General features: G+C 37.9%; 5 protein-coding genes and 1 pseudogene across 5 annotated transcripts; 2 read left to right on the top strand and 4 right to left on the bottom strand.

The window, feature by feature from the left end:
* Window positions 1-3,069: 3,069 nt before the first annotated feature.
* LOC137740383 (uncharacterized) lies at window positions 3,070-6,463 on the bottom strand. Its single transcript, XM_068480259.2, has 2 exons — window positions 3,808-6,463; window positions 3,070-3,721 (listed from the first exon to the last, which is right to left on the bottom strand). Exons 1-2 carry the CDS (start codon window positions 6,320-6,322, stop codon window positions 3,420-3,422), a joined length of 2,817 nt encoding a protein of 938 aa, XP_068336360.2. The 5' UTR covers window positions 6,323-6,463; the 3' UTR covers window positions 3,070-3,419.
* A 3,134-nt stretch (window positions 6,464-9,597) lies between these two features.
* Window positions 9,598-11,897, bottom strand: LOC137739946 (uncharacterized; annotated as a pseudogene).
* Window positions 11,898-12,325: 428 nt separating this feature from the next.
* LOC137740513 (phosphatidylglycerophosphate phosphatase 1, chloroplastic/mitochondrial) lies at window positions 12,326-14,935 on the bottom strand. The gene is made up of 5 exons (XM_068480366.2): window positions 14,245-14,935; window positions 14,076-14,153; window positions 13,837-13,910; window positions 13,632-13,739; window positions 12,326-12,539 (listed from the first exon to the last, which is right to left on the bottom strand). Exons 1-5 carry the CDS (start codon window positions 14,915-14,917, stop codon window positions 12,423-12,425), a joined length of 1,050 nt encoding a protein of 349 aa, XP_068336467.2. The 5' UTR covers window positions 14,918-14,935; the 3' UTR covers window positions 12,326-12,422.
* Window positions 14,936-15,987: 1,052 nt separating this feature from the next.
* Window positions 15,988-17,364, bottom strand: LOC137739945 (xyloglucan endotransglucosylase protein 1). The gene is made up of 3 exons (XM_068479702.2): window positions 17,040-17,364; window positions 16,729-16,922; window positions 15,988-16,632 (listed from the first exon to the last, which is right to left on the bottom strand). Exons 1-3 carry the CDS (start codon window positions 17,319-17,321, stop codon window positions 16,227-16,229), a joined length of 882 nt encoding a protein of 293 aa, XP_068335803.1. The 5' UTR covers window positions 17,322-17,364; the 3' UTR covers window positions 15,988-16,226.
* A 2,848-nt stretch (window positions 17,365-20,212) lies between these two features.
* On the top strand, window positions 20,213-21,546 carry LOC137739755 (xyloglucan endotransglucosylase protein 1-like). The gene is made up of 3 exons (XM_068479451.2): window positions 20,213-20,582; window positions 20,681-20,874; window positions 21,014-21,546. Exons 1-3 carry the CDS (start codon window positions 20,298-20,300, stop codon window positions 21,420-21,422), a joined length of 888 nt encoding a protein of 295 aa, XP_068335552.2. The 5' UTR covers window positions 20,213-20,297; the 3' UTR covers window positions 21,423-21,546.
* Window positions 21,547-25,885: 4,339 nt separating this feature from the next.
* On the top strand, window positions 25,886-27,219 carry LOC137739944 (xyloglucan endotransglucosylase protein 1-like). Its single transcript, XM_088700441.1, has 3 exons — window positions 25,886-26,255; window positions 26,354-26,547; window positions 26,687-27,219. Exons 1-3 carry the CDS (start codon window positions 25,971-25,973, stop codon window positions 27,093-27,095), a joined length of 888 nt encoding a protein of 295 aa, XP_088556567.1. The 5' UTR covers window positions 25,886-25,970; the 3' UTR covers window positions 27,096-27,219.
* Window positions 27,220-27,546: the final 327 nt, after the last annotated feature.

Genomic DNA, 27,546 nt, shown 5'->3' with positions numbered 1-27,546 from the left:
TCAAAGTTAGTCTATAGACCAACAAGATCATCTCCGGATTATTTTTGTGAGGATCTTGAGGATCCGTGAATCGTGTCCTTTTATCGTACATCGTGTGGTCAATTTTTGTTAGGTACTATTTGTGTTTAATTTTAAATAAATAAATTTAATATGATTTTTAACTGCACGATATACGATCAACTAACACAATTAACGGATTCCTAGAATCCTCACAATGAGGATCTGGATTCGTTTATAGACTCTTTACAAAAATCATATTCATCTTTAGTCAAAAGTTAAAAATTGGGATGGCCCAAAAATTTTGACTTTAATTGTGTTGTTATCTTTTCACATTTGTGAAGACAGATTGTGTTAAGATATTACTCAATCTATGATGGAGGGGTGGGGCGGGGGGAATGTTGCATTTTCTCTCATTGGTTAAAAATGATAAAACCACAAAAAACAAAAAAAAAAAAATAGATTGGGACTGGTAAACATTTTTATTCCAATATCCCAACAATACTGCTTCTCCCCCATGGGAATTGAGAATATATGAACAAGTTTTGAAACCGGTTACAAATTTTTAGCAATAATATAGTTGGGAGACACTACAATATATGTAAGCGTACATAAACAACGGTATAGTGCCCTCCAAGTTCTTGAGAGAAATTACTATACGGTCAGATAAAGTTGTAGACATGTAAATTTTGGTAAAAATAAATGTTCATCAACGCATTAAATTTTGACATACGAGGATTTACGTGACATGTATCATGTATCTCATCAATCGTACACATGACATGTGACTTATCAAAACCGGAAGAGTCATCAAGAGGACACGTGTCAACTATTAGCAGAAATGAATTATTTGACTTACGTGACATGTATCATGTATCTCACACATGGGAATATTCTCAAAGAATATTCTTTGTGTTGACTTTTACAAAATTTATCAAGGACTATTCTTAAGGTAATTTGACGTCCTGAATCTGTTTTTTACGTCTGTTTTCCCAAATTCAATCATTTAGTTAGAGTTTTATTAATTGAACCCTTTATGTGCTTAGGTGCATTTATTGTGACGTTTCTATCTTCGCTAGTTTGCTTGGCTTTTTTATGGCGAATTATGTATGAGTGTACCCCTTTCTAAAATGCATGTTTTAATAGTAGAAATGCATACATGAAAAGTATGATTTAATGGTTACATTTTATGAAACGTTTTATGAGTAAATTAGATTAACACTTTATGGTTATCATGCTATACTGAGAATATTTTGGAATACCATATTTTATCGAACTTATGTTCTTTGTAGTATATATGATGGATGACTATATACTGTTATGAACATGTTTTTACACTTCTTTATAGTATATATGGTGGATGACTATATGCTATGAAGATGTTTTTGAGATATATGTACCTATGTTTGGAAATAGTATATTCAATGTTTTTGTGCGTCTCTAGTGGTCACGGTTCTGTCGATGGGCGATGATACATATATGGGCTTTGGTCAGGCATAGGTTGGTGCCTAAAGACGATGATACTCATATATTGGCTTCGGTCGGGCATAAGTTGGTGGCTTTGGCCGTGAGATACTATTACATGATCCCACTATTTAGCACATTTTACTATATATGTTTCATGAGAAGTTTTATGGCATGCTAGCGTTTTCGGAAAAACCTATCACCTATGAAGCTATTAGTTTTCATAAAACTTTGGGGGTTAGTATGTTGAATAATTGTTTCAGTATTATTTATATATAACTTGGTCTACTCATGTTTGTTTTGCGCCGCCTCAAGACTTAGAATCGAGGCATACAATCTTGGCATCAAGGCACTTCTGCATCGGCATCTTCGAGTTCTCTCGGTGTTGGACCCACTCCTTTGTTCATTCAATTTTATATCATTTATTTTCTAGTGTATAGAATTAGTTGTATGTTTTGAACATGTTCCTCAATTGCATATTAATTACATTTAAATTTATAAGTATTATTTATATTATTAGTTCTCATGCATCCTAATATGGCTTCGTCACCTTCGGGTGTCGGTTAGCACGTGCCTACCTTGGTGTTCAGGGGATATCAGGGTCGAGCATGTCATAAACCCTAAATTCACTAATACAAATATTATTTTGTACATGTGTTCTTGTGTTATTTGTTGTAGGAATTTCGTCTTTACAAATTTGGCACACCCAATGGGAAAATCTTTGCCCTTCATCTATTTCTCCATTCAAGAAATCCAAACAACCCTCGAAATCAATGGCTTCCAAGAATGGTCAAGTTGTTCTCGCAACCAAGGGAATGACCGTTAGGACCTCCGCTGCAAGTGGCAAATCTATCGGCGTCCCAACTCAGAGTAAGGCAAAGTCGATGGTCACGCTTCAACATGCCACTTCTTAGTTGGTGCCGCTAAGAATGTAGGAGGAGCGTCAGAGGCGCGAGCCTGTCATCACCCTAGGTTCACTGAAGGCACCGAAGCATGCTACTTGCCTGTGTGTAATGTTGCCTGCCTGCTTGCAATGATGCCTACCTGCTTGCACTGTGGCCACTTCGACCGCTATTGACCGCTTCCATTATATCTTCTGAATTTTACCTATAGTGGTTGCCAACATTTCTACACCTTTGATCTCATCTATGTGCTCGCTTGTATTGAATAATTGTGATTTCATTTCTTAATGAATGAGATTACGAACTCAGGATTCAACGTAGATGTGCGATTTCCAGCCAAATTACGAAGAAATTTGGGTGGAGCAGCCACCGAGCCATCAACAATGCCAGTGAGATTGTACCGGCGAAAAATTGGAGCGAAGAGAGCACTCCAGGTAAGATAATTCATGGTGGTGAGCTTGATTGGAACCAAAGATCCAATATTTTGAATCGTGATTGAAGAAATTAGCGAATGAGAAGAGTTAGGGTACTGATTTGTGACCGGAGAGGGATGAATTTCAAAGTCAGATGTAGAGGAATTAGCTGCCATGGTTGAAATCTAGGGTTTGGAGGAGGAAGAGGAAGAGGACGAAGAACTGTTCGTCGGTGAGGAAGCGAAGAAGATAAGAGGTGAGAGAGTCTTTAGACAGAGGCGATGGATACCATGTTGAATAATTGTGATTTCATTTCTTAATGAATAAGATTACATTGTTGGTATATATACAAACCATATAAAACCTTGTACTTAACACCTCGTCTAACTGACAGAAAGGACAGCTCACCTAACTAACCAAAAATATCCAAAACAGGTAAAACAAATATATCAGCTCTAAGTTTTATCCTTTACAGTATTATCTCTAATAGCTTGAACGGTCTGGATCTCTCAATCTGCAGGTTACGGACAGAGATCGGAGTGGCTCTCATCATGTTAATATGACCTGCTTTAGTAGCATAGAGTTTCGTCATAGCTTATGTAATTAGGTGTTTCCTTAAAACATCTTTGGCAAAAATGGTCCTTCAAAATAACAACTCGCGGGAAATTTGTTGCATGGTCGGTCGAGATTGTGGATTCGTTCGCAAGCACGCAAATGCAAGGTTTGCAACGGTGATCACCTTGTTGACAACATGATTTCCAGGAGGCGGGAGGCTCTTGTCTAAGACGTCGTTCAGTTGTATAGGTTCGGGTGTTGATGTTAATGACAATGACAAAAAATAGGAGAGGAGGTCTCCGGGATGCTTTCCCATGATCACTTCTAGTGCTACCACTCCAAAGCTATAAACATCGCATTTCTCGTTCACTTCCATCGTGTATGCTAACTCTGCAGAACAAAGACCAAATCATAATGAACAAAAGCAGGGACTAGTACTCATGTTAACTGGAAGAATTCGTGCAGAAAATAAGTACCTGGAGCACTATATCCAAATGTGCCTGCAAACGAAGTCCAATTTGAAGTCTCAAGATTCAAGAGCTTAGCTGTACCAAAATCAGAGACATAAGCTCCATATTCCAAATCCAGCAAGATGTTCTTACTCGAAATGTCTCGATGTACTATAGGAGGTGAACAATCATGATGCATATAAGACAATGCATTAGCAACATCCTTGACAACATTCACCCTCTCGATCCATCCAAACTTAACCGCATGGTTTTCGTCGGTCAGTATGTTTTCCAAGCTTCCTCCTTCTACAAAATCGTACAACAAAAGAGGATGCTGCGGATGCGAACAGAAACCATAAAGCTTTAAAATGTTTCTGTGACGGATTTCTGTAAGAGCACGAACCTCACTCTCGAAAGCCTTGAGATTTGCCACTCCCCTGTCCTGCAGCATGTGAAGTTTCTTCACCGCAACAATCCGGCCTGTTGGGAGCTCAGCTTTGTAAACACTTGCATTGCCTCCCACCCCCACACAATATTTGGAGTTGAATTCCTCTGTGGCTTCAATGATGTCTTCAAACTGAAGTCTTCCATCATAGCTCCAAACCGCAAATTGGTCTTCATTTAATTGTGCTTCCCGTGGATAGTAGACCACGCAAAGAATCCCAGTAACAAAAAATGCAAAAAACAGGATGCCTAAAACAAGTAGTACAATGAAGATAACCGATTTGCTGCTCTTTTTCTCCCCTCTTGTTTCGGACGGACAAACATTCAAACCGGTGGCATTGCCACACAAGCCTGCGTTATTCACAAAAGCTAGAGGCGAAGCCTCGCGGAATGCTTTGTTGTTGGGAAGAGGACCTTCCAAGTGATTGTATGATATGTCAACAACTGTCAAGCTCAACATGTTATCGAATGTGGATGGGATCGAACCAGAGAGCTCATTGTGGGAGAGATTCAAGGCTTCCAACTTCATCAAATTCCCAAGCTGCGGTGGGATGTCACTCATCAGTGAATTTTGACTCAGATCAAGAACTTGAAGAGAGTCTATGCTGCTCATTTCAGGAGGAATGCTGCCACCAAATCTGTTTCTGCTCAAATTCAAGTTCAACAATTTTCTGCACCTGTCTAATTGTTTAGGAATTGTTCCACTGAAATCATTGGCAGCTAAGTTAAGATGTTGTAGATTGGTTAGCATTCCAATCTCCACAGGCACGCTACCTGAAAGTTTGTTATCACCAAGGTTAAGGTTGAACATTAATGTCAACCTCCCTAGTTCAATCGGGACTGTCCCTGTGAGATTATTTGAAGAGAGGACAAGCACATGCAGCTGCATTGATCCCTCAAACCGTGGAACTCCCCCGGAAATTCTGTTGTTGCTGAGCCTCAAGCTTTGTAAGTTTTGGCACTGGCCCCAGTTCTCAGAAAGCTCCCCATAAAATCTGTTGTAACTCAAATCGACATAAGTTAGTTTTGGATAAATGCCAAATTCTTGCGCTATGTTTGCTGTCAGCTGGTTCCTCTCAAGCCTCAATCGAACTAAGCTGGTGCAGTTCCTCAAGCTTCCAGGCATGAGGCCTGTGAACTGATTGTTGTGTGCTGTAAACGTTTCAAGTACTCCGCCGATGCATATGCCTTGTGGAATGCTGCCAGAAAAGTTGTTGTTGCTCAACCACAACTCCTTCAGAAATGTAAAATTATTCATTTCTGAAGGAAGGGAGCCATTGAGTTGGTTATCCACCAATCCTAGATCAGTAATAAATTTGAGCTTTCCTACTTCAGGTGGGATACTTCCACTTAATTGATTCGCCATCAGATATAACACCTTGAGCCTGGTCAGGTTGCCTATGGTGGAAGGAATTGAGCCGGAGAAATTGTTGCCACCCAGGGCCAGAAAAGTTAAGCTGGACAGGTTTCCGATTTCTTCTGGAATTGAACCCGTGAGATTGTTTATTCCTACATCAAGCACACTGAGCGAACTCAGCATGCATATTTCTATTGGGAAATTTCCAGATAGTTTGTTGTCATGAAGGGAAAGAAAGGTTAAGTTGCCTAACATTCCAACTTCATGGGGAATGGATCCATTAATGTTGTTTCCGGTAACATCAAGGGTTCGAAGGCTTTTCAAAAACCCTATCTCCAATGGGATTGTTCCGAAAATCGTGTTGTGGCTCAGATTAAGGCTCATGAGACTTGGAAAAGATGAGAAACCAAAATCAAGAAGTGTACCTCTTAAGCCAGAAGAAGTGAGGTTTATTTGGGTTATGCTTCCAAAATTGTTACAAGAAATTCCTTCCCAATTGCATGTGCTGTTTCCAATCCATGAAGGCAAGAGAGAGAGGCTTTTGTTGTTGTCAAGGCTAGCTTTCCAATTCAGAAGTGCTTCTGCTTCTTGTCCTGCTGTTGCTGTTGAAGCTGAAGAAACCAACATGAGAATTAGTATAATTCGGATGACTTGAAGTGAATTCTGTGAATAAGCAGCTTTGGGAGAAAGTGCTTTTTCTTCTTTGGATGCCATAATTTTAAGTTGTGAGGATTTCTTCATATCTGGAAACCACAGGATGGATCAAGAAGCCCATCTGCCAAATTAAGCTGGTTTTTGTTTTAAGGTGCTCTATTATATAAAAATATACTAAATATATTGTGTATATGACTTGTGCATAAATTTATTATAAATTAATACGACACATATTCATTGCAATTAAGAAAGGATTTTAGTTAAGAACGTTCATATTATGAATCTGAGATCACGAGTTCTATAATCTTCCCTAATATTACTTGTATTAAAAGTAGAAAATTAAAACACGTTTTAGCATTTCAGCTTTAAAGCATCAAAAGGAAAATTGCACACGTAATTTGTAATTCAAGTAGTTTAATCTACATATGAGGTCATGTGCTTGAGTATTGTTGATATAGTTTTTTGAGAAATGATTCACACATTCTTTTCTATTTCTAACCATCGAATTAAATAAATTAAATTGAAATAATGGACGAATAAAAATAAACAATATGTGTGAAAGACTAGAAAATTTGTGTATTTTACATTTTTTTTTTAAATTTAAATACATCCCCAATTGAAGACAATGATAAGATCAAGGTCCACGTCCATGAGTGATTATTTTATTAATCGCAAGAAACTAGTTTGTTCGTTTCAAGCATAGTCTTGCGTTGTCCTCCTGTGAATGCTGACAAAAGTGGGAACATAAACATCAAATTCTCGTCGGAAGACCAACTGGTGACTTAAAAAATATGTGTTGCCTTTAAAAAAAACAGAGAGCTGCAGCAATAGTGGATTGAGGGAAGCACAGCAGCGTCATCCTATCAGCATACAGACAAAGATTAGGTTCAAATTTTAGCCGTCTAGGAATGGATTTTGTCATTTCACCCTTGACTTTTATGTCAACTTAGGTGCCAAATACGAATTGTCTAACTAATTATAATATAAAGTTTATTAGCACTACTTGCACCATCTAAGTTTCTTCCTGAGTGTGAACTGTGAAATGATTTATGCCAATTAGGTTTTTCAAAGTCATGTTATGTTGTCAATGCCAGAGAAATTGCTTGGAAGTCTAAATTTTTAGCACATTCAACATGTAAGAGCACAAGGATGACTCTCTCATTTGACCTCAGTTCATTATAACGTGCAAACCTGGCAACAATATGTGAGGACATAACTTGAGATTGTTTAAGAGGTAAGGCATAACTTGAGATTGTTTAAGAGCTAAGTTTCCAGTTTTTAAATATAATTTGAAGAGAAATTTGTACGAGCATCACATGATTACACTTGGAGGACAGTTGAATAAAAAATTATAATGTTGTCACACATAGAGCCAAATGAACCAACATGCAAAGGAAATGTGGGTATGTTCCTCTATCCATGAGCTCTTAATAAATGGCATCAAAGCAAGGTTAAGTGTAACATGCAATGGCCCAAAGTCCACAGAACGAGCAGCGAAAGGGTTAAACCTAACCGTGTTCAGATAGCCCTATTAAAATTTATTTTTAAATGAACAGTGTCAAACCATAATAATATGCCTCCTTCAATCAAAGGGGCAACATAGCCCCTCAATAATTTATTAATTTTAAGCTTATATTTTAAATTTATTAGTTAATTTAATTAAACTACCATTACATATTTTTAAATCTAACCGTATAGTTTATATTATAATGATTAAGGTTATGTTTATAATATCGAATGATTCAATACAGGTTGGTGAGAAAAGGTTTACTGCCCGGCCAGAGTCAATAGAGGAGACCAGAACATGGGTAACGAAAGCATGGTGGAAAATATATCTTGTGTTGTGTGGACTTTTACCCAACTCGAACACAATCTTTTTGACTAAAAATGTATGAGAAATATAACCACAAACACGATACCTATCTCTTTGGTGGTCCAGCGAAATCACTTTTTCTGGATTATTCCAAGTTCAACGCATGAGTTTGAAAATAATGTGATCGGATCTTTCATAATTTTATTTCTTCTTTCACAAACTTCTGCTTATATGTCAATCTTTGTGTCGTTATTTGTTAACGCTTAAAATTTGTTGGTTAACAAACTAGAACAATTGTCTCTTGATGGTTTCGTGTTTAAAGCTATGAAAATAATTGACTCAAGATTTTAAGTGGTTAAATCCTCAAATTGGGCTACATCAACAGTGGTGCTTGGAATATATATTGATTTGATGATTGCAAGAAGCACTTGGCTATAGTAAAATTTTTATCTTCCCTCAATCGTCCGATGTGTTACAAGGGGCACTTACACCCCACACCCCCCCCCCCCCCCCCAACAAAAAAAAGGCCTTCAATGAGCCCAACAAAGTCCTGGGCTCACCTACTTTACTATTCTGACATTAAATGAGCTACTTACGTAGACTGGTATGCTGACTATCCTTTCGCACATCAATTGACAAGTGGCAATGAGGTCATGGTAGCTCAGCTGGGATTACATGTTTTTTTGGGCCAACACATATTGAGCACTAAGCTAGGCCTTGACTAGTCAATGATTTTCCTTCCGAACAATGGTCCGGGAGCCTTACATCCTTTCATAGGTTTTTGTCTTCGCTGGTGACTAACATGTGGCCTAGGTTAGTGTCTGAGTAGGCTTGTTCTTGGAGTTTTGTGTCCTAAAGTTGTCAGTTTGCCCATGTGCTTGTACCAGTCGAAAAGTGTTTTATGCTATTTAGTCAGACTAGACTTATGAACAGTCAGCCATAGCGCTCATAAATGCCTCTTTTTAAATTCACTGGGCCTTGATCTTCCTTGAGCTTTTCTTAGTCTTTTTCTCAGCATGTACTATTTTAAGGGCCAAAAAGCCCCCCGCATAAACAGCCGTATTTATCAAAATTAGTATATACAAAATATCAGTCACCTTTAGTCAAAGGTTAAATTGGAATGGCCCAAAATTTTCAACTTCAACTGTGGTGTTCTCGTTTCCCATTTGTGAAGCCAGATTGTGTTAAGATTACTCAATCCATAGGGGGAAAATGTTGTATTTTCTCTCATTGGTTAAAAGATTGTAAAACCAAAAAACACGATTGGGACTGGTAAATGTTTTTATTCCAATGTATCAACAATACGCTTCACCCCATGGGAATTGGGAAAATATGAACAATAATTTTAGAACTGGTTACAAACTTTTAAGCAATAATGAAGTTGAGAGACACCAATCAGACAATATATATAAGCCGTATACAAACAACGGTATACTGCCCTCCAAGTTCTTGAGAGAAATTACTATACGGTCAAAGAAAGCGAAATAAGGTACGGTTCAATACACAATCTTAAGTTTGTGGGAAATATTTGATGCAGATACTGAGGAAATTAAACATTGTTCACAAGATGTTTAGAGTCAAATTCCTCTGTAGCTGCAACAATGTCCTCATACGCCAATCTTCCATCATAGCTCCAAATTGTAAAGAGATTTCCTGTTTGTGTTTCTCTTGGCATTTGCTGTTCTTCTACAATCTGGTGTGGGCGCCGAATGTAGAGAATCCCAACTACAATGAACCCAAGAAACAGAATTCCTGAAATGAGGGCTGCAATCATAATGATATTATTATTGTTCTTTTTCGTGTTTCTTATGGTAGATTGGCATGGCTTCAGGCCAGTGGCATTACCACACAAGCCTTTGTTATTCTCTAAAGCTTCGACTGGAGCCTCGTTGAAGGCTTTGATGTTCGGAAGAGGAGCCTCCAGTTGATTGTAGGATACGTCAATAGCAGTCAAGTGTAACGTATTACCAAAACTAGATGGGAAGGAATCAGAGAGCTCATTGTGAGACAGATTCATTGCTTCTAAGCTTTCCAGTTCTCCAAACTGCGGCGGTATCTCTCCTCTAAGTGAATTATGACTGAAATCAAGAACCTGAAGAGATTGTAAGCTCCCAATCTGAGAAGGAAGACTCTCTATGAATCCATTTACACTCAAACTTACGTTCAGTAACTTTGAGCACTGATATGGTTGCTCAGGAAACGATCCAGTGAGATTGTTTGCCGCCACATTAATTTCTTCAAGATTGGATAGCATTCCAATTTCCCACGGAATACTGCCTGAAAGTTCATTACCACCCAGGTTAGGGTCAAACAGTGATACTAATCTCCCCAGTTCCTTTGGAATAGTCCCAACTAGATAATTTGAGGAGAGGTCAAGTACTCGCAGCTGCCCCGCTTCCCCAAGCAGAGGAGGAATACCTCCCGAAATTCTGTTGTGGGAGATTTTCAAGCTTTGCAGACTTTGGCACTGCCCTCAGTTCTGAGAAAGTTCCCCATAGAAATTGTTATGGCTCAAACCAATGTAATTTAAGTTTGGATAAACACCAAGGTCTTCGGATAGGTTTCCTGATAACCGGTTTCCATCAAGCCTCACTCTGTTCAAACTGGAGCAATTTCTTAAACCTTTCGGGCAGAGCCAATGAGATAATTGTCATTTGCTGTAAAATTTACAAGTAGTCCACTAGAGCAAATGTCTTGGGGAAGATAGCCAGACAACATATTGCTGGACACCCCTAAGTTTTTCAGATTTGTAAGATTCTGTAGTTCTCGAGGAATGGTGCCACTAAGATGGTTCATGAACAATCCTAGTTTGGTAAGCAATTTGAGCTTTCCAATTTCTGGTGGTATGTGGCCAGTCAATTGGTTTTGCTGCACATCTAATAAGGTAAGCTTGGTCAGGTTTCCGAAAGTTGAAGGAATGGATCCATAAAAATTATTCAGAAGAAGCGCTAAAATCGTCAAATTGACGAGGTTCCCTATGGATGGAGGAATCAAACCTTCATTTGCAAGTGCGGCTGGTTAAGAGATTTAAGATTTCCTGCTTCTTGTGGAATTGTTCCGGTGTGTTTATTTTGGTACAAGTATGGTGCGGACAAGTTGCCCAACTTCCATAGGGAGGCTGGGATTGGACCTGTGAGGCTGTTTCTGCCCAATCCTAGCTTTTGGAGTGAGCTGAGTGATCCTATTTCTTGAGGAATTGATCCATTTATGCCATTATCATGCAGATAAAGCACGTGAAGACTTGTCATCAGGCCTAATTCAGATGGTAATATTCCAGCGAGTTGATTTCTACTCAAATCAAGGTAGATGAGACTAGAAAGGCTAGCTACACCGGAGGGAATACGTCCATAGAAAGAGTTGTGGCTGAGATCAAAACTTAGGAGAGAAGGGAATGACGAAAAGCTGAAAGCATGGAGTGTACCTCTTAAGCCGCTCCTCGTAAGATTAATATCAGTAATGCTTCTGAATTCCTTGCAGGCTATTCCTCTCCAGCTGCTAGGACTTTTTTCCGAACCACGAAGACATAAGAGATCAGCTTTGGTTGTCAAGGCTATCCTTCCATTTTAGAAGAGCCACCGCTTCTTGTCCTTCTGTTGCTGTTAAAGACACAGAAGTTGCTATTTCCACAGAAGAAATTGAAACAAGGGTCATGACGACAGGGATGAACAAGATTCGGAACATGTTGATATTACGATGGAGAATTTTATCTACCATAGACATGATCATCTGTTTTTGTAGATTTTCCGGTTTTAAATTGTAATGTATTTCATATATATTCAATGTACAAGAGGCCAAGTATGTATGAAACAGGGGAGGAGAAGGAGAGACGGAGATGGCTACATGCAGCCGTCAGGATAGCTGACCCAAGAGAAGACAACCTGGTTTTTAAGGTCTGAGGATGGTTTTGTTATCGCATACATACAACACAAAGATGAACAGTGACATTGGTCTGAGGATGGTTTTGTTCTTGGACGTTCCTGATATTCGAGTTGAAGACACGGAGGACTGAGCAACAATGAGGTTCGATATCCAGTTATGACCACAGCACCAACGAGGAATTGCATTCTTTCAAATCCGTCGTTCAACCATCCTCCTCTTGCACGCTCCAGTGATGGCTCCAGACACCACCATGCTCACTATATATGCTCTTCAATTTATTTCACAACCCCCAGCACATTTTTTTTTTTTAACAAACGATAGCATTAGTGGGTTGAATTGTTAATTGTTAGTTCTTTTTTTCACAAAGCAAAGGTTAAAATATTACTCAATTTACTGGAGAAAGAAAATAAATATTTTCATTGCTTTGAATCAAACTAACAAGATCACTAGGACCGATGGAAGAACCTTGTTTTTGAATTATATCGATAATAATTCTTACAGTGGTGGCGGATGTTTCACACACTGCTTGCCGTCAGGCAACAGCCTATGACTGGTGGGCTTTAACCCTCTCTTAAACCTATGATTCACAAGGGCTGTTTCTAGTTTCCTCACCTGCAATTGTTACAAGTAAATGTTCAGAGACAACTAACAGAAACTTTAGACCTTTAATTCCGAAAACATAAAAACATAAACTATAGCGTAGATACAGTCCAAAGTATCTAATACAAAAATAAGTCTAAATTCTGAAGAAAAAAAATATATTTCATGTATTTTGCATCATCCTTGCCCAAGGTACAAATCTAAAACAACGCAACAGCCTAGCCACTTTACTAAGATGGTGACCGTTGTTGTACCATATTCCAAAGGGGTTCCCATGTCAAGATTGGTAGTTTTATAAGATGTCTTTGAAGTTTGTGTGTGATTACAAGTCTGAAACGGAGATGGCAGAAAACTTGGTCGGAATGTATCTCAGGCAACACCGGTGTTAGATGAATCCGTCTAGGCAGTTTTTTAAGGCCTTTGCGCCATTGTTATTTCTAAAGAACAAGATTCAGAGTCCTTGATTCCCAAAGAGGGATGCTTTTCCATTATTTGAAGTGGCTTTCTGTTTGCATGGTCTGTTTTCAAATCACTCTCAAATTGACACAAATTGGGCAGAATGACTCATGACAAGTTTGGAAATTTGGGAGCTGCTCATTTGTGCTTGTTTGAGTGAACTTAGACAGAACCTAAAAGTCAAACTTTTGAAAGGTGAGACCGCAAGAAATTCTAGTAGAGTCCGAAGAATCATTTTTTTTTCCTTTTGAAGTCTACACTCTTGGATGCTCCTTTTTATTCTTTCTTTGGGGTGATTGTTTAGTTTGATTTCCCCTCCTTATCTTCTTTATATTTGGTTTGCAACAACCGGGGTTTTTCCACCATCCTTACCCTACAAGACAGCTCATAAGAGGATTCTGTACTATCCTAAATCACAAGGATAAAAGTATGGACAAATGAAGGATAACTACTGACACCACAAACTAGGCATCTCCCAAATTAAGCTTAGCAGACTGATTTTTCGTTTCCTCAATTCAGGAAGAGCCAACCATTTGCACCAACTGCCTTATCAGATATTATAACATTTTTTTTGTTTGGAAAAGAGAAAATGACACAGCATTCACTTTCAGAGTACGAAAAGTATTTTGAGAAGAAACAAAAACCAACCTGCCTAACAATGAATGGTTCCTCGTTGAGACTCAACGGTTCGGTTAAAATAGTTAGAAATCCATTTTGATTACCATAGACAATATCAGTTAAGGGCCGATCACCCACCTGCAACAGACAAAAAATATCCCATGAGTCATTTATTCATTGTAATCCAGACAAAGATCAAATAAAACAATCCAAGATGTCTATGAATCTTATCTACCATAATAAGGTGTGACGATTTACAACCAAAATGCTTCTCGATCTCTTCAGCTGTTCCGGCTGGTTTCTTCACTCCTATAACATGAGATAAAAATACCTACATCAATACTACATAAGCTCTATAATTCCTATGGAAAACTTGTATTTAACCAACCTGCTCTTTTCAAATGTAGTTCGGTATGCAAAAAATGAAAAATTCAAAAACTTTGCAGCAGAAATAAAGAAATAGCAAAAACTTACTGTGTCTTATGACTTTAATTCCAATAGCCCCTTCAAGCTCCCTAGCTTTTGAACCGTCATGGTCATACTCATAAAGCCCTAACCATGAAACCAAAATCTTTACTTCGACAAATAAACATAACCAACAACAAAAAATCATATTTTCCAAATGGGTTCTGCCAAAAATTACCTGCCGAGTTACTGAACACCGCGATATCGGGTCCAAAAACTGATTTGCACTGCTCCAATGAAGACCCAAGAGGACCCCAAAGCGTCAAGGAATAAGGTGCGGTGATAGTATTATCCTTATCGAACACAACACCCTTGAAACCCCTTCTATGCAACTCAGGCCAATCAATGTACCTTATATCAGGCACAGAAACATGAGGCAGCACCAAGTGCTTGTCTTTCGTGAGCACCATGGCTGAACGAACTAATGCTCCAAAGTTGAACCTTTGTCCCAATGCGGCTTTCACGTCTGCCCACCACATGTTTGTCGAAAGTCCCTCGGAATTATCGGCTTCGCTCTCTCTTTGATCTCGCCCTCGTTCGTCGTTTGGGGCTTCTGGGCTTTGGTTACCGGCGTCTTCGGTGTCTCCTGAGGGGTTCAATTGCAGAAACAACATATCGTTCTGATAGGGGTCGGAATCGCCATTGATGTGATTCTGGCTCTGGTTCTGGTGCTCTCTGCTGCAACCGTGGGTGTGAGAGATGGAAAGGGCGCAGTGGTTGGTGAAGTGGGTTTGGGGTTTTGGGGGGAGGAGAAGGAAGTTGAGGGGCTTGCGAGGGTGTCGATAGTGGAAGTGGTTAAGGGAGAGAGGGTAAGAGCATTTTGGCAATGGAGTTGTTGAGGTCGACTGCATTCTATTTGTTAGTTTTTAGGGATAACACGATGTGTGCCATTCTTAATGGATCTTAGGGAGACTTGGTTAGCCACAAAAGCCCAAAAGGCTGTGCTGCCAAACAATGTGAGAGCCCATACAATGCTACCCACTTCTTTTCTTTTATTTTTTTAAAATTTATTTTTATTTTTATTTTTTGTTAATTACACGTTTGGCCCATGAATTTTGATGATTTTAACCCTTTTTTTTTTTTTTTTTTTTTTTTTTTTTTTTCAAACGATTGATTTTGTTAGGTTAGATGTTAGATTAGTCAATGATGAGATTTAAACCCACATCGTCATGCAGGGCTTAACTCCTTTCTAGTATTGTTGTAAAAGGCCACTTGCTTTGATGATTTTAACCTTTGATGATTAACTTGTTATTTTATTTTGTTCCAAGTTGCTCCCAATATGCCAGTTGAAATGAAACTTTTAGAAAGGACCACACAATGTTGATTATATATATCAGTAACGAAACTTTTCAAAGAAACATCAAAGTGCCTAAAACCATTAAGAGACGAGATATAATGAAAATAAGATGTTTTTTAACGAATATATATAACACGTACCTAAACGACCATTTTCGGATTGAGTGAATTGGATCCTATCTGGATCCAAATTGTGAGGATTCTGGAGATCCTAGGAGTCCTCACATCGTAGTCATTTATTGTGTATCTTGCGGTCATAAATTATTTGACTTTTTTTTATTTAAAATTAAATGCAAATAGTAATTGACGAAAGTTGACCATACGATGTACGATAAATGGCTAGAATGTGGGAATCCAAAGATGATCCTCTTCATGGATTGAGTACGCGAAAAAAAAATATATATATATATATATGAAACATATTTTAGTAAAGTCAATAACCACCAATTTTCTTGAGATGGAAAGGCAATTTTAGTGCCAATTAAGAAAACAACTGCAAACGAGATCGACAATTTTGGTTTGGGTGATTTGTTCACTTTTCAGCATGAAAAAAAATAAATAAATAAAAAATAAAAAAACCTACTATTGGTTGTGTAAACCCGCTAATGAACACTTCCTCGATATTGTTTGGAGAAAACTCAAATATTATCAATTTATCGATTAATATGAAGTACTTTATTCCAGAATCTTAATTCAGTTCACAATGAAAAGGAAAAAAAAAAAAGCGAAAATAATGTCACATTAGACAATCTTTATTTGCAAAAGGAAGAAAGAATGTATCATAAATTAAAGCTAATTACACAAATGAATGCTGCACATCAGAGAGGGGAATATGTGATGATCTGTGGGAAGATATTTGGATCTTTAGAACCTTGATCTTCTGCATTCAGCTGGGAGGCCTTGTGGGAAGCGTTTAAGGTCACTGCAGTAGTTGTAGACCATGAACTTCTGCTGCACCCATCGAAGCCGGTTACGGCCGGCTGCATCGAGCCCTTGAGTCTGCCATGCACTGTCCCCTACTGAATTGGTAGATGCAGTAGAGGCACAGGAGGATGATGAGCCAGCAGTACAAGCATCGGCCTTGAAGTTTCTGTAAGAGGCGGTGAAAGGAGCTTGAGTCCAATCAGTCTTGACAAGGCCACCTCTTGTTGCCCAGTCATCTGCATTCCACAGGCTTGAGTAAATCCTCATGGGCTGGTTTTTAGGGAATGGGATACCAACTGATTCCAAGTTGTTGAACACTCTAATTGGAATTTTATCCACCAAAAATCTGCATAATATTTGCACACGTATTAGAAAGTGTCTAAAAATAACAAGTGATATTCTCAGCACACTCCCTCATTGAGTGTATGCATGTAGTACTTACATAATACGTTGTGCGTTCCAAACAATGGAGTAGGTGTGGAAGGCCTTTGTGGGATCAAACCAAAGATGGAATTGTTGTTCTCTGTTTCCTTTTCCTTGGCTGAACACATTGGTATGGAGAGTGTAGGGATCCCCAGATAGGTTTCCCAAAAACTCAAAGTCGATTTCGTCATGAGTAGGACCTTCAGAAGATAACTGAAAAATATACATTTTTGTTTCACAAATTAGCAAAGCAACTATACAGAATATATCTATACAATTACAAGCATACAAATTAATAAGAGGGTATATATGTAGTGTAGTACGACTTACATAGTAGGCAGTGACAGTTCCCGCTGAGTTGCCTGAGACGAGCTTGATCTGCATGTCAATCCTTCCAAATAAGTACTCGTTCTTGGATTTGAAACCGGAGCCGGAAGTCTGATCAAGGTTAAGAGTGAGGAGTTGTCCTCCGTTGAGTATCTTGGCACGTCCATCGCCGAATGTAACGTCAAAATCTTGATAGAAATTGCCAGCCGAGGCAGCCATGGCCATGACACAAGTTATGAACAAAGAAAGAAGCACGGCCATTGAGAGCTTAGAAGAATAAGACATTTTGATTGCTTTAGAGACGAATATGAAACTGTGTGTGTTTTGATGATATAAATTTGAGTTGTGACGCCCTCTATATATATGTTGGAGACCTTCGAGAGCGAGTAGAATAAAGTATGCCGCGTGAATAAAGCTGGCATTGTTTAATAATTCAAAGTTTGTATGTTGGCAAATTATTAGGTATGGGGTAATATGATATGATTTTGTTCTCCGAAAATTGACCTGTTGCAAAAGCCCCCAACTTGTGTTAAAGCTGGACACAGGTTTGCAAATTCAGGCAATATGCATGGGAACAAAAAAGAAATAAATTAGCGTAGGAACTAGGAAGTAGCATAGGAAAGGAAATTAGGAATCTTTGTGAGTTTATAGCTTGTGAGGCATGTTATTAATTAGTTGGTCACGTTGAAGCTAAAACGTGCACGCATGCGATGAGTAATTTTTCGGTTTATCCACTTCTGTCATAATGCATATATATTTAACAATACTATACCTTAAAATATAAACTAGTTATACATACAAAGAAAACCGTCTAGGGCAGTTAAAATTACGAAAGCCTCCATGTTGTTCTTGCCTCTTTAGCAGGGTTTGCAACTAAATAGAATTAGTGGGAGCAGAGTGATCCACATCTCAAAGAACATTTGTCGCAAAATTAATCTTACGAACGGGATATCTTGAAATCTACAAGCAAGATCATACACTAGAAGTGAGATATCAACCTCGTCATGATCAAGTGACTTTTTGAAGGATGTTACTACACCATAACCTAAAATTTCCAATCAACACATAAATTTATCGATCACATTAATGTAGTGTGCATGTCAAAGTCCCACGTATAGAAGTTGGAAAATAAATAAAATAAAAATTAGGCTTCATCTAGCAATTTCTTTATGAGCAATGATTTATGCATTTAACTTAATTTGTGAGAGGATTTGAAGTTAAAATAGTCTCATATCGAAGAAGGTAAAATATTGCATGTGTATATATAAGAAGATAGACTACTCATTTCTATTGCTAAATCATTTTGCACATTCTCTATTTTCGAATCATTAGATTGAATACAGGGTTTTCTGAGATTATGCGGGCTATTTTCTTGGCGGTTTCTCCCTAAGCTTAGGGCATCGTATTTCTTTCTATGCGGAGCTCCATGCTATCATCCTTGCTGTGGAATTGGCTCACGCGTGGGTTTGGCAAAATTTATGGCTTGAATGTGACTCTTCTTGCGTGATATCCTGTTTCGCTTATGGATCCTTCTCTCCTCCTTGGTCGCTCCAAACACGCTGGAACAATTGTATTCTCCGATTGCAAAACATGATTTTCCGTTGCACGTATACATTTCAAGAAGGGAATGCTGTTGCTGACAAATTAGCCAATTTAGGGCTTCTCTCATCTTCACTTGTTTGGCATTCCGCTCCTTCTATAGAGGTTCTTCCTCTTCTACACTCAGATTTCTTAGGCATGCCAGCTTACAGGTTTGTCTCCTCTTCTTGATGTGTGATTTCCCTTTTTTACCTAATCTTTTTGGATTTCCTTTTTCGTTTTGCAGCTTGTCTTGCAGGTTCTTACCTTTTAAGGTTTATAGAGGGGTTTGGGTATAATGGGTACAAACTTATTCTAATTTTTATTTATTTTTGGAAATGATTTGAATTGAAAATTAGTTAGGAGTTTAATAAAGGTGTGAGTATTAAAATTCTAAATCAATTATTAATTTTTATTTTAAAAAATTATGTAACTGACATGTAAATTCATTATTACATTAATGCTAGGGACTTAAATCAAAATCTGCAAACTAATAAGATTTCAATCAATGAACATTAGTAACTAAGGATCAGATACTAATTTTTCCTTGTAACTATAAGTGATGTGGCTTAGTTTGCCGCAACCTAAACTTTTACGTTTGCCATGCAGGTACTAGTTTTAGTCGCTCCATATATATACCTACAATTTGAGTATTTTGATTCTGCATGTTATTCACAAATCTGAACTCATTGTTAGGTGCACAAACCTATAGGTTGGTAGCTTAAAAAACAGAGAGAGAGAGAGAGAGAGAGAGAGAGAGAGAGAGAGAGAGAGAGAGAGAGAGAGAGAGAGAGAGAGAGGAGAGAGAGAGAGAGAGCGTACGCGTAGTCGCAAACATTACCACCGAACGCGCTTATACTTTTTAGTCCATATGTTCCAAAAGGAATTTGGATGTTATGGTGCTGGTGTTGTTTTGTTTATTTTAATGTGATAATATACAACATTGTTAATTTTTTATGAAATGAACGGGGTGGCTCAGGTGGGGGACGAATTTCAGGCCTGTATTTCACACAGCACGTCATGTGTTCGACTCTTGACATTGGTGATTCACATGATGGTGGTCAGTGAAGGCTGAAATGCCTCTGTGAGTCTTCCCGGCTCCTAGAAGGGTGGACTGCCCATGGCAAAACCATTAGTTGATCCTTTATAAAAAAATATATATATATTTACGAATTGGAGTATATTCTAATTACATCAATGAATATATAACATGTTTGACAACTATCTAACGAACAATTAATATATTATTTGAATACCGTCAAGTGGTGCAACTAAGACAATATATTGGTTACATCAGAGTTTCTATCCATTGACTTAATTGTAAGTGTGACTCCAACGTTACCAACTTAAATGCTTCACAAAGCTATCATATAAACCTGACCGTTTTCGTATGCTGCTTCCTGCCTACTTTAGTCAGACAGAAATTGCAAACCTGTGTCCAGCTCTAAAGTTGGGCACCACCGAACACAAAATCAAATAAAGTTCGCATACCGAATCAGCTGCCAGCTGCTCTTTTTGTTCAACGCGGCATAAGGTCCCCCACCACACACTCACACACACATATATATATAGGACATTAAAACTTGAATTACACCATCAAAACAACTTCTTCACAATATCATCTCTCTCTCTATCTCTCTCTCTCTCTCTCTCTCTCTGCGCGATTTTCACCAAATTATTAGAATGTCTTCTTGTAAGGTACCAATGAATATGGTGTTTCTTCTTTCTCTGTTCACAACTTCTCTAATGGCCATGACTGCCTCAGCTGGTAATTTCTTTCAAGACTTTGACATTACATTTGGCGACGGACGTGCCAAGATACTCAACGGAGGACAGCTTCTCACACTCAACCTTGATAAGGCCTCTGGGTCTGGCTTCAAGTCCAAGAATGAGTACTTATTTGGAAGGATTGACATGCAGATCAAGCTCGTCTCTGGCAACTCAGCTGGAACCGTTACTGCCTACTATGTAAGTACTAGTACTGCCCTCGTAATTATATCCTTTAATTCTAAATATATATTCCATAATTGCATTGCTAATTTGTTAAACAAATTGCATATTTTCAGTTATCTTCTGAAGGTCCAACCCATGACGAGATTGATTTCGAGTTTTTGGGCAACTCAACTGGTGAACCCTACACTCTCCATACCAATGTCTTCAGCCAAGGAAAAGGGAACAGAGAACAACAATTCCAGCTTTGGTTTGACCCCACAAAAACCTTCCACACATACTCCATTGTTTGGAACTCGCAGCGCATTATGTAAGTACTACATGCATGCCTTCATCTTTAACTAATTTCTTTAGGTCAGAATCCATGTCACACACAAGGGGGCGTGTGGAGAGTACCACCAGTTATTTGCAAACACTTTCTAATACATGCGTGTGCAAAATTTATGCAGATTCTTGGTGGATAACATTCCAATCAGAGTGTTCAACAACTTGGAATCAGCTGGAGTCCCATTCCCTAAAAACCAGCCCATGAGGATTTATTCAAGTTTGTGGAATGCAGATGACTGGGCAACAAGAGGTGGCCTTGTCAAGACTGACTGGACTCAAGCTCCTTTCACCGCCTCTTACAGAAACTTCAAGACCAATGCTTGTACTGCTAGCTCACCATCCTCCTGTGCCTCCACTACATCTACTAATTCATTGACAGAGCAGAGTGCATGGAAAACTCAGGGGCTTGATGCCGCAGGCCGAAACAGGCTTCGTTGGGTGCAACAGAAGTTCATGGTTTACAACTACTGCTCTGATCTTAAACGCTTCCCACAAGGCCTCCCAGCTGAATGCAAGCGATCGAGGTTCTAGTTTGAAACCGAGACGAGAAACCCAGATGATCATATATCCGCTCGTCTCATGTGCAGCATATTAATTCATTTATTTGTATTCCAAATTCATTTATTAAATATTATTCTTTCATTCATTGAGCAAATATGAACTTCGTATCACCATAGTCTCTGCATTCTTGAACTGAATTGAGTTCTTGAATCAAATAATTTATACTTACCAAATGATAATTATCTTAAGCTCCCTTTGCAGAACTGGGGGAGGTGCCTGAGGTTTTGACTTACTAGCAGTGCCGAAGTTGATGCAATAGTATATTAACTTGTACAACATAATACAAACTATATTGGTGGCTGGCTGGAGACAGATTTGCATGTTGATCAGTTTATTAATCATTTTTAATTAGTTTTTGCAGTTTCGTGATTTTGGGGCTACAACACATTTTGGTTGTGCCCATGTCATTTTTAACTGTGCTTGTACTGCTGGCTCATCATCCTCCTGTGCCTTCACTAGTACTAATTTATTGCCAGAATAGAGTGCATGGAAAACGCAAGGGCTTGATGCCGCAGGCCGAAACAGGCTTCGTTGGGTGCAACAAAAGTTTCATGGTCTTCAACTACTGCTCTGATCTTAAACGCTTAACACAAGGCCTCCCAGCCGAATGCAAGCAATCGAGGAAAGCACTCGAGGTTCGATCTTAATACAATGGTGGAAAAAAAAGTACAACAAAAAAGTTAAATGAAATACCTATCGTTGGATTGACTGAACGGTGGGTGACTACAATTAATTTCTTGAACCAGGGAGGATTAAAAATTTAGAACGGAACTACATGTTTATGTAGCCTACATGCATTTATGTATCTTGTAGCTTTATGAGAGTGGCTTGTACCCTTAGTTTCTCAATTCTCCGCTATCAATCAACACTTTTTCATAAGTTATTTCAGTGTTTTATTTAACAATACTATACCTTAAAATATAAACTAGTTATACATACAAAGAAAACCGTCTAGGGCAGTTAAAATTACAAAAGCCTCCATGTTGATCTTGCCTCTTTAGCAGGGTTTGCAACTAAATAGAATTAGTGGGAGCAGAGTGACCCACATCTCAAAGAACATTTGTCGCAAAATTAATCTTACGAACGGGATATCTTGAAATCTACAAGCAAGATCATACACTAGAAGTGAGATATCAACCTCGTCATGATCAAGTGACTTTTTAGAGGATGTTACTACACCATAACCTAAAATTTCCAATCAACACATAAATTTATCGATCACATTAATGTAGTGTGCATGTCAAAGTCCCACGTATAGAAGTTGGAAAATAAATAAAATAAAAATTAGGCTTCATCTTGCAATTTCTTTATGGGATAAAATAAAAATTAGGCTTCATCTAGCAATTTTTTTATCGGCAATGATTTATGCATTTAACTTAATTTGTGAGAGGATCTGAAGTTATAATAGTCTCATATCGAAAAAGGTAAAATATTGCATGTATGTGTATAAGAAGATAGACTACTCATTTCTATTGCTAAATCATTTTGCACATTCTCTATTTTCGAATCATTAGATTGAATACAGGGTTTTCTGAGATTATGCGGGCTATTTTCTTGGTGGTTTCTCCCTAAGTTCGGGGCATCGTACTTCTTTCTATGCAGAGCTCCATGCTATCATCCTTGTTGTGGAATTGGCTCACTCGCGGGGTTGGCAAAATTTATGGCTTGAATGTGACTCTTCTAGCATGATATCTTGTTTCGCTTCTGGATCTTTCTCTCCTCCTTGGTCGCTCCAGACACGATGGAACAATTGTATTCTCCGATTGCAAAACATGGTTTTCCGTTGCTCCTATACATTTCGAGAAGGGAGTCGTTGCTGACAAATTAGCCAATTTAGGGCTTCTCTCATCTTCACTTGTTTGGCATTCCGCTCCTTTTATAGAGGTTCTTCCTCTTCTGCACTCAGATTTCTTAGGCATGCCAGCTTACAGGTTTGTCTTCTCTTCTTGATGTGTGATTTCCCTTTTTTACCTAATCTTTTTGGATTTCCTTTTTCGTTTTGCAGCTTGTCTTGCAGGTTCTTACCTTTTAAGGTTTATAGAGGGGTTTGGGTATATGTCCACCCAATCTTTTTCTTGTATTTTCTTTTTCAAGAGGGGTGTGGTCTATGTCCCCCCCTCCCTCTCTTTTTCCTGTATTTTCTTTTTCAAAATGGGTAAGGTGTATGTCCCTCCTCTTTGTATTTCGTTTTTCTTGTTCTATGAGGGGTAGGTGTATGTCCCCCCTGACTAGGTGTAACTTCTTTTTTTTTATCAATACATTTACCTCGTCCTGCCGAGGTTTTCCAAAAAATAAAAAAAATAAAAAATAAATTATTGACAAAATAAAAGCGGAAAATGCATAAGGCCGTGCATTAGATGGTGAAGATAACCAAAAACAAAAACTTTTATGTTTGATAATTTCCTGGTCATTTCTTGTGACCCGAATCACAACTTTACTTTGCATCAAAATAAAAGTCACGTGACCATGCATATGTATCATGATTTATCTAGAAACCTTTAGCATTTGATGATTTGAAATTTGAAAGGAGCAAATCCAGCCCATGCATTACTGCGTATTTCACTTGTAGCAACAGCTAGCAGTATTTGTAACTACAGAAACCTTGGATGCAGTCCTTAACTATGAATATTCTTTGACTGAAATCTTGTTAGTTTTAATTTTTAATCGAAATCTCTGAAATTAATGAGATAATTTATTCTATGTATGTTACTATATTTTTTAAATTAAAAATTGAAATTTATAATTGTTTATACTAATGAGATTTTAAATAAAAACCCATAATTTGTGGGATTAAAAAATTTAGAACATAAATTATACTGTTGTGTGTATATATATAAACATGGTTACATTCATCAAAATTAACCAAAAAATTATTGTACCAAAACATGGGTACATTCTTCAAACCTGCAAAAAAAAAAAAATGTTAGGCTTAATAACATTAGTAAATTTATTCGATTAAACTTGACATAAATACATTCTCAAATCAAAGAAAAAACAATGTATCCATATAAGTTTAAAAATGGATTAGAAAAAAATTGAATAGATTTTATATATTAAAAAAGGGTACATTTTACATATAACAAATTGGTATATTTAAGAATGAGTAAATTTTAATATTAAAAATTTGAAAAAATTACGTGAGTGGGTACATATAAGATTAAAAAATTGAAAACATTTTAAAAAAAAAACTAATGGGATCAAACTTATTCTAATTTTTATTTATTTTTGGAAATGATTTGAATTGAAAATTAGTTAAGATTTTAATAAAGGTGTGAGTATTAAAATTCTAAATCAATTATTAATTTTTATTTTAAAAAATTATGTAACTGACATATAAATTCATTATTACATTAATGCTAGGGACTTGAATCAAAATCTAAAAACTAATAAGGTTTCAATCAATGAACATTAGTAACTAAGGACCGGATACTAATTTTTTCCTGTAATTATAAGTGATGTGGCTTAGTTTGTCGCAACCTAAACTTTTACGTTTGCCATGCAGGTACTAGTTTTAGTCGCTCTATATATATATACCTAGAATTTGAGTATTTTGATTCTGCACGTTATTCACAAATGTGAACTCATTGTTAGGTGCACAACCCTGTAGGTTGGCAGCTTAAAAAACAGAGAGAGAGAGAGAGAGAGAGAGAGAGAGAGCGTACGCGTAGTCGCAAACATTACCACCGAACGCGCATATACTTTTTAGTCCATATGTTCCAAAAAGAAATTGGATGTTATGGTGCTGGTGTTGTTTTGTTTATTTTAATGTGATAATATACAACATTGTTAATTTTTTATGAATTGAACGGGGTGGCTCAGGTGGGGGACGAATTTCAGACCTGTATTTCATACGGCACGTCATGTGTTCGACTCTTAGCACTGATGAATCACACGATGGTAGTCAATGGAGGTTGAAATGCCTCTGAGTCTTCCTGGCCCCTAGAATGGTGGACTGCCCGTGGCAAAACCACTAGCTGGTCCCTTTTAAAAAAACAATATATATTTATGAATTGGAATATATTCTAATTACATCAATGAATATATAACATATTTAACAACTATCTAACCAACAATTAATATATTATTTGAATTCCGTCAAGTGGTGTAACTATGACAATGTATTGGTTACAACAGAGTTTCTATCCATTGACTTAATTGTAAGTGTGGCTCCAACGTTACCAACTTAAATGCTTCACAAAGCTATCATATAAACCTGACCGTTTTCGTATGCTGCTTCCTGCCTGCCTTAGTCAGACAGAAATTGCAAACCTGTGTCCAGCTCTGAAGTTGGGCACCACCGAACGCCAAATCAAATAAAGTTCGCATACCGAATCAGCCGCCAGCTGCTCTTTTTGTTCAACGCGGCATAAGGTCTCCCACCACACACACACACGCATATATATATAGGACATTAAAACTTGAATTACACCATCAAAACAACTTCTTCACAATATCATCTCTCTCTCTATCTCTCTCTCTCTCTCTCTCTCTCAGCGCGATTTTCACCAAATTATTAGAATGTCTTCTTGTAAGGTACCAATGAATATGGTGTTTCTTCTTTCTCTGTTCACAACTTCTCTAATGGCCATGACTGCCTCAGCTGGTAATTTCTTTCAAGACTTTGACATTACATTTGGCGACGGACGTGCCAAGATACTCAACGGAGGACAGCTTCTCACACTCAACCTTGATAAGGCCTCTGGGTCTGGCTTCAAGTCCAAGAATGAGTACTTATTTGGAAGGATTGACATGCAGATCAAGCTCGTCTCTGGCAACTCAGCTGGAACCGTTACTGCCTACTATGTAAGTACTAGTACTGCCCTCGTAATTATATCCTTTAATTCTAAATATATATTCCATAATTGCATTGCTAATTTGTTAAACAAATTGCATATTTTCAGTTATCTTCTGAAGGTCCAACCCATGACGAGATTGATTTCGAGTTTTTGGGCAACTCAACTGGTGAACCCTACACTCTCCATACCAATGTCTTCAGCCAAGGAAAAGGGAACAGAGAACAACAATTCCAGCTTTGGTTTGACCCCACAAAAACCTTCCACACATACTCCATTGTTTGGAACTCGCAGCGCATTATGTAAGTACTACATGCATGCCTTCATCTTTAACTAATTTCTTTAGGTCAGAATCCATGTCACACACAAGGGGGCGTGTGGAGAGTATCACCAGTTATTTGCAAACACTTTCTAATACATGCGTGTGCAAATTTTATGCAGATTCTTGGTGGATAACATTCCAATCAGAGTGTTCAACAACTTGGAATCAGCTGGAGTCCCATTCCCTAAAAACCAGCCCATGAGGATTTATTCAAGTTTGTGGAATGCAGATGACTGGGCAACAAGAGGTGGCCTTGTCAAGACTGACTGGACTCAAGCTCCTTTCACCGCCTCTTACAGAAACTTCAAGGCCAATGCTTGTACTGCTAGCTCACCATCCTCCTGTGCCTCCACTGCATCTACTAATTCATTGACAGAGCAGAGTGCATGGAAAACTCAAGGGCTTGATGCCGCAGGCCGAAACAGGCTTCGTTGGGTGCAACACAAGTTCATGGTTTACAACTACTGCTCTGATCTTAAACGCTTCCCACAAGGCCTCCCAGCTGAATGCAAGCGATCAAGGTTCTAGTTTGAAAGCGAGACGAGAAACCCAGATGATCATATATCCGCTCGTCTCATGTGCAGCATATTAATTCATTTATTTGTATTCCAAATTCATTTATTAAATATTATTCTTTCATTCATTGAGCAAATATGAACTTCGTATCACCATAGTCTCTGCATTCTTGAACTGAATTGAGTTCTTGAATCAAATAATTTATACTTACCAAATGATAATTGTCTAATTTCTTCAACAAGATCAGTAATCATTATTCATATATAGCTAAATATGACAGGACTAGTTCTTTCTGTTGTACGAACACTTTTTTAACAGAATATTGTTATCTGTGGACTATAAGGAACACACAAACAATCAACCAAACACAGAGTAAACATACATGAAGACAAAAATTTATAGAGGTTAGACAACAAGCGTGCATCTTGTCTTGTGTTCACCTAGATCCTATGGTCCATGAAAA

The sequence above is a fragment of the Pyrus communis genome, chromosome 9, assembly GCF_041283825.1.
Source record: "Pyrus communis isolate YQ-2024b chromosome 9, ASM4128382v1, whole genome shotgun sequence".
Classification (NCBI taxonomy): Eukaryota; Viridiplantae; Streptophyta; class Magnoliopsida; order Rosales; family Rosaceae; genus Pyrus; species Pyrus communis.
Note: the sequence above shows the minus strand (reverse complement) of the source record. Positions and strands in the feature narration are given on the sequence as shown.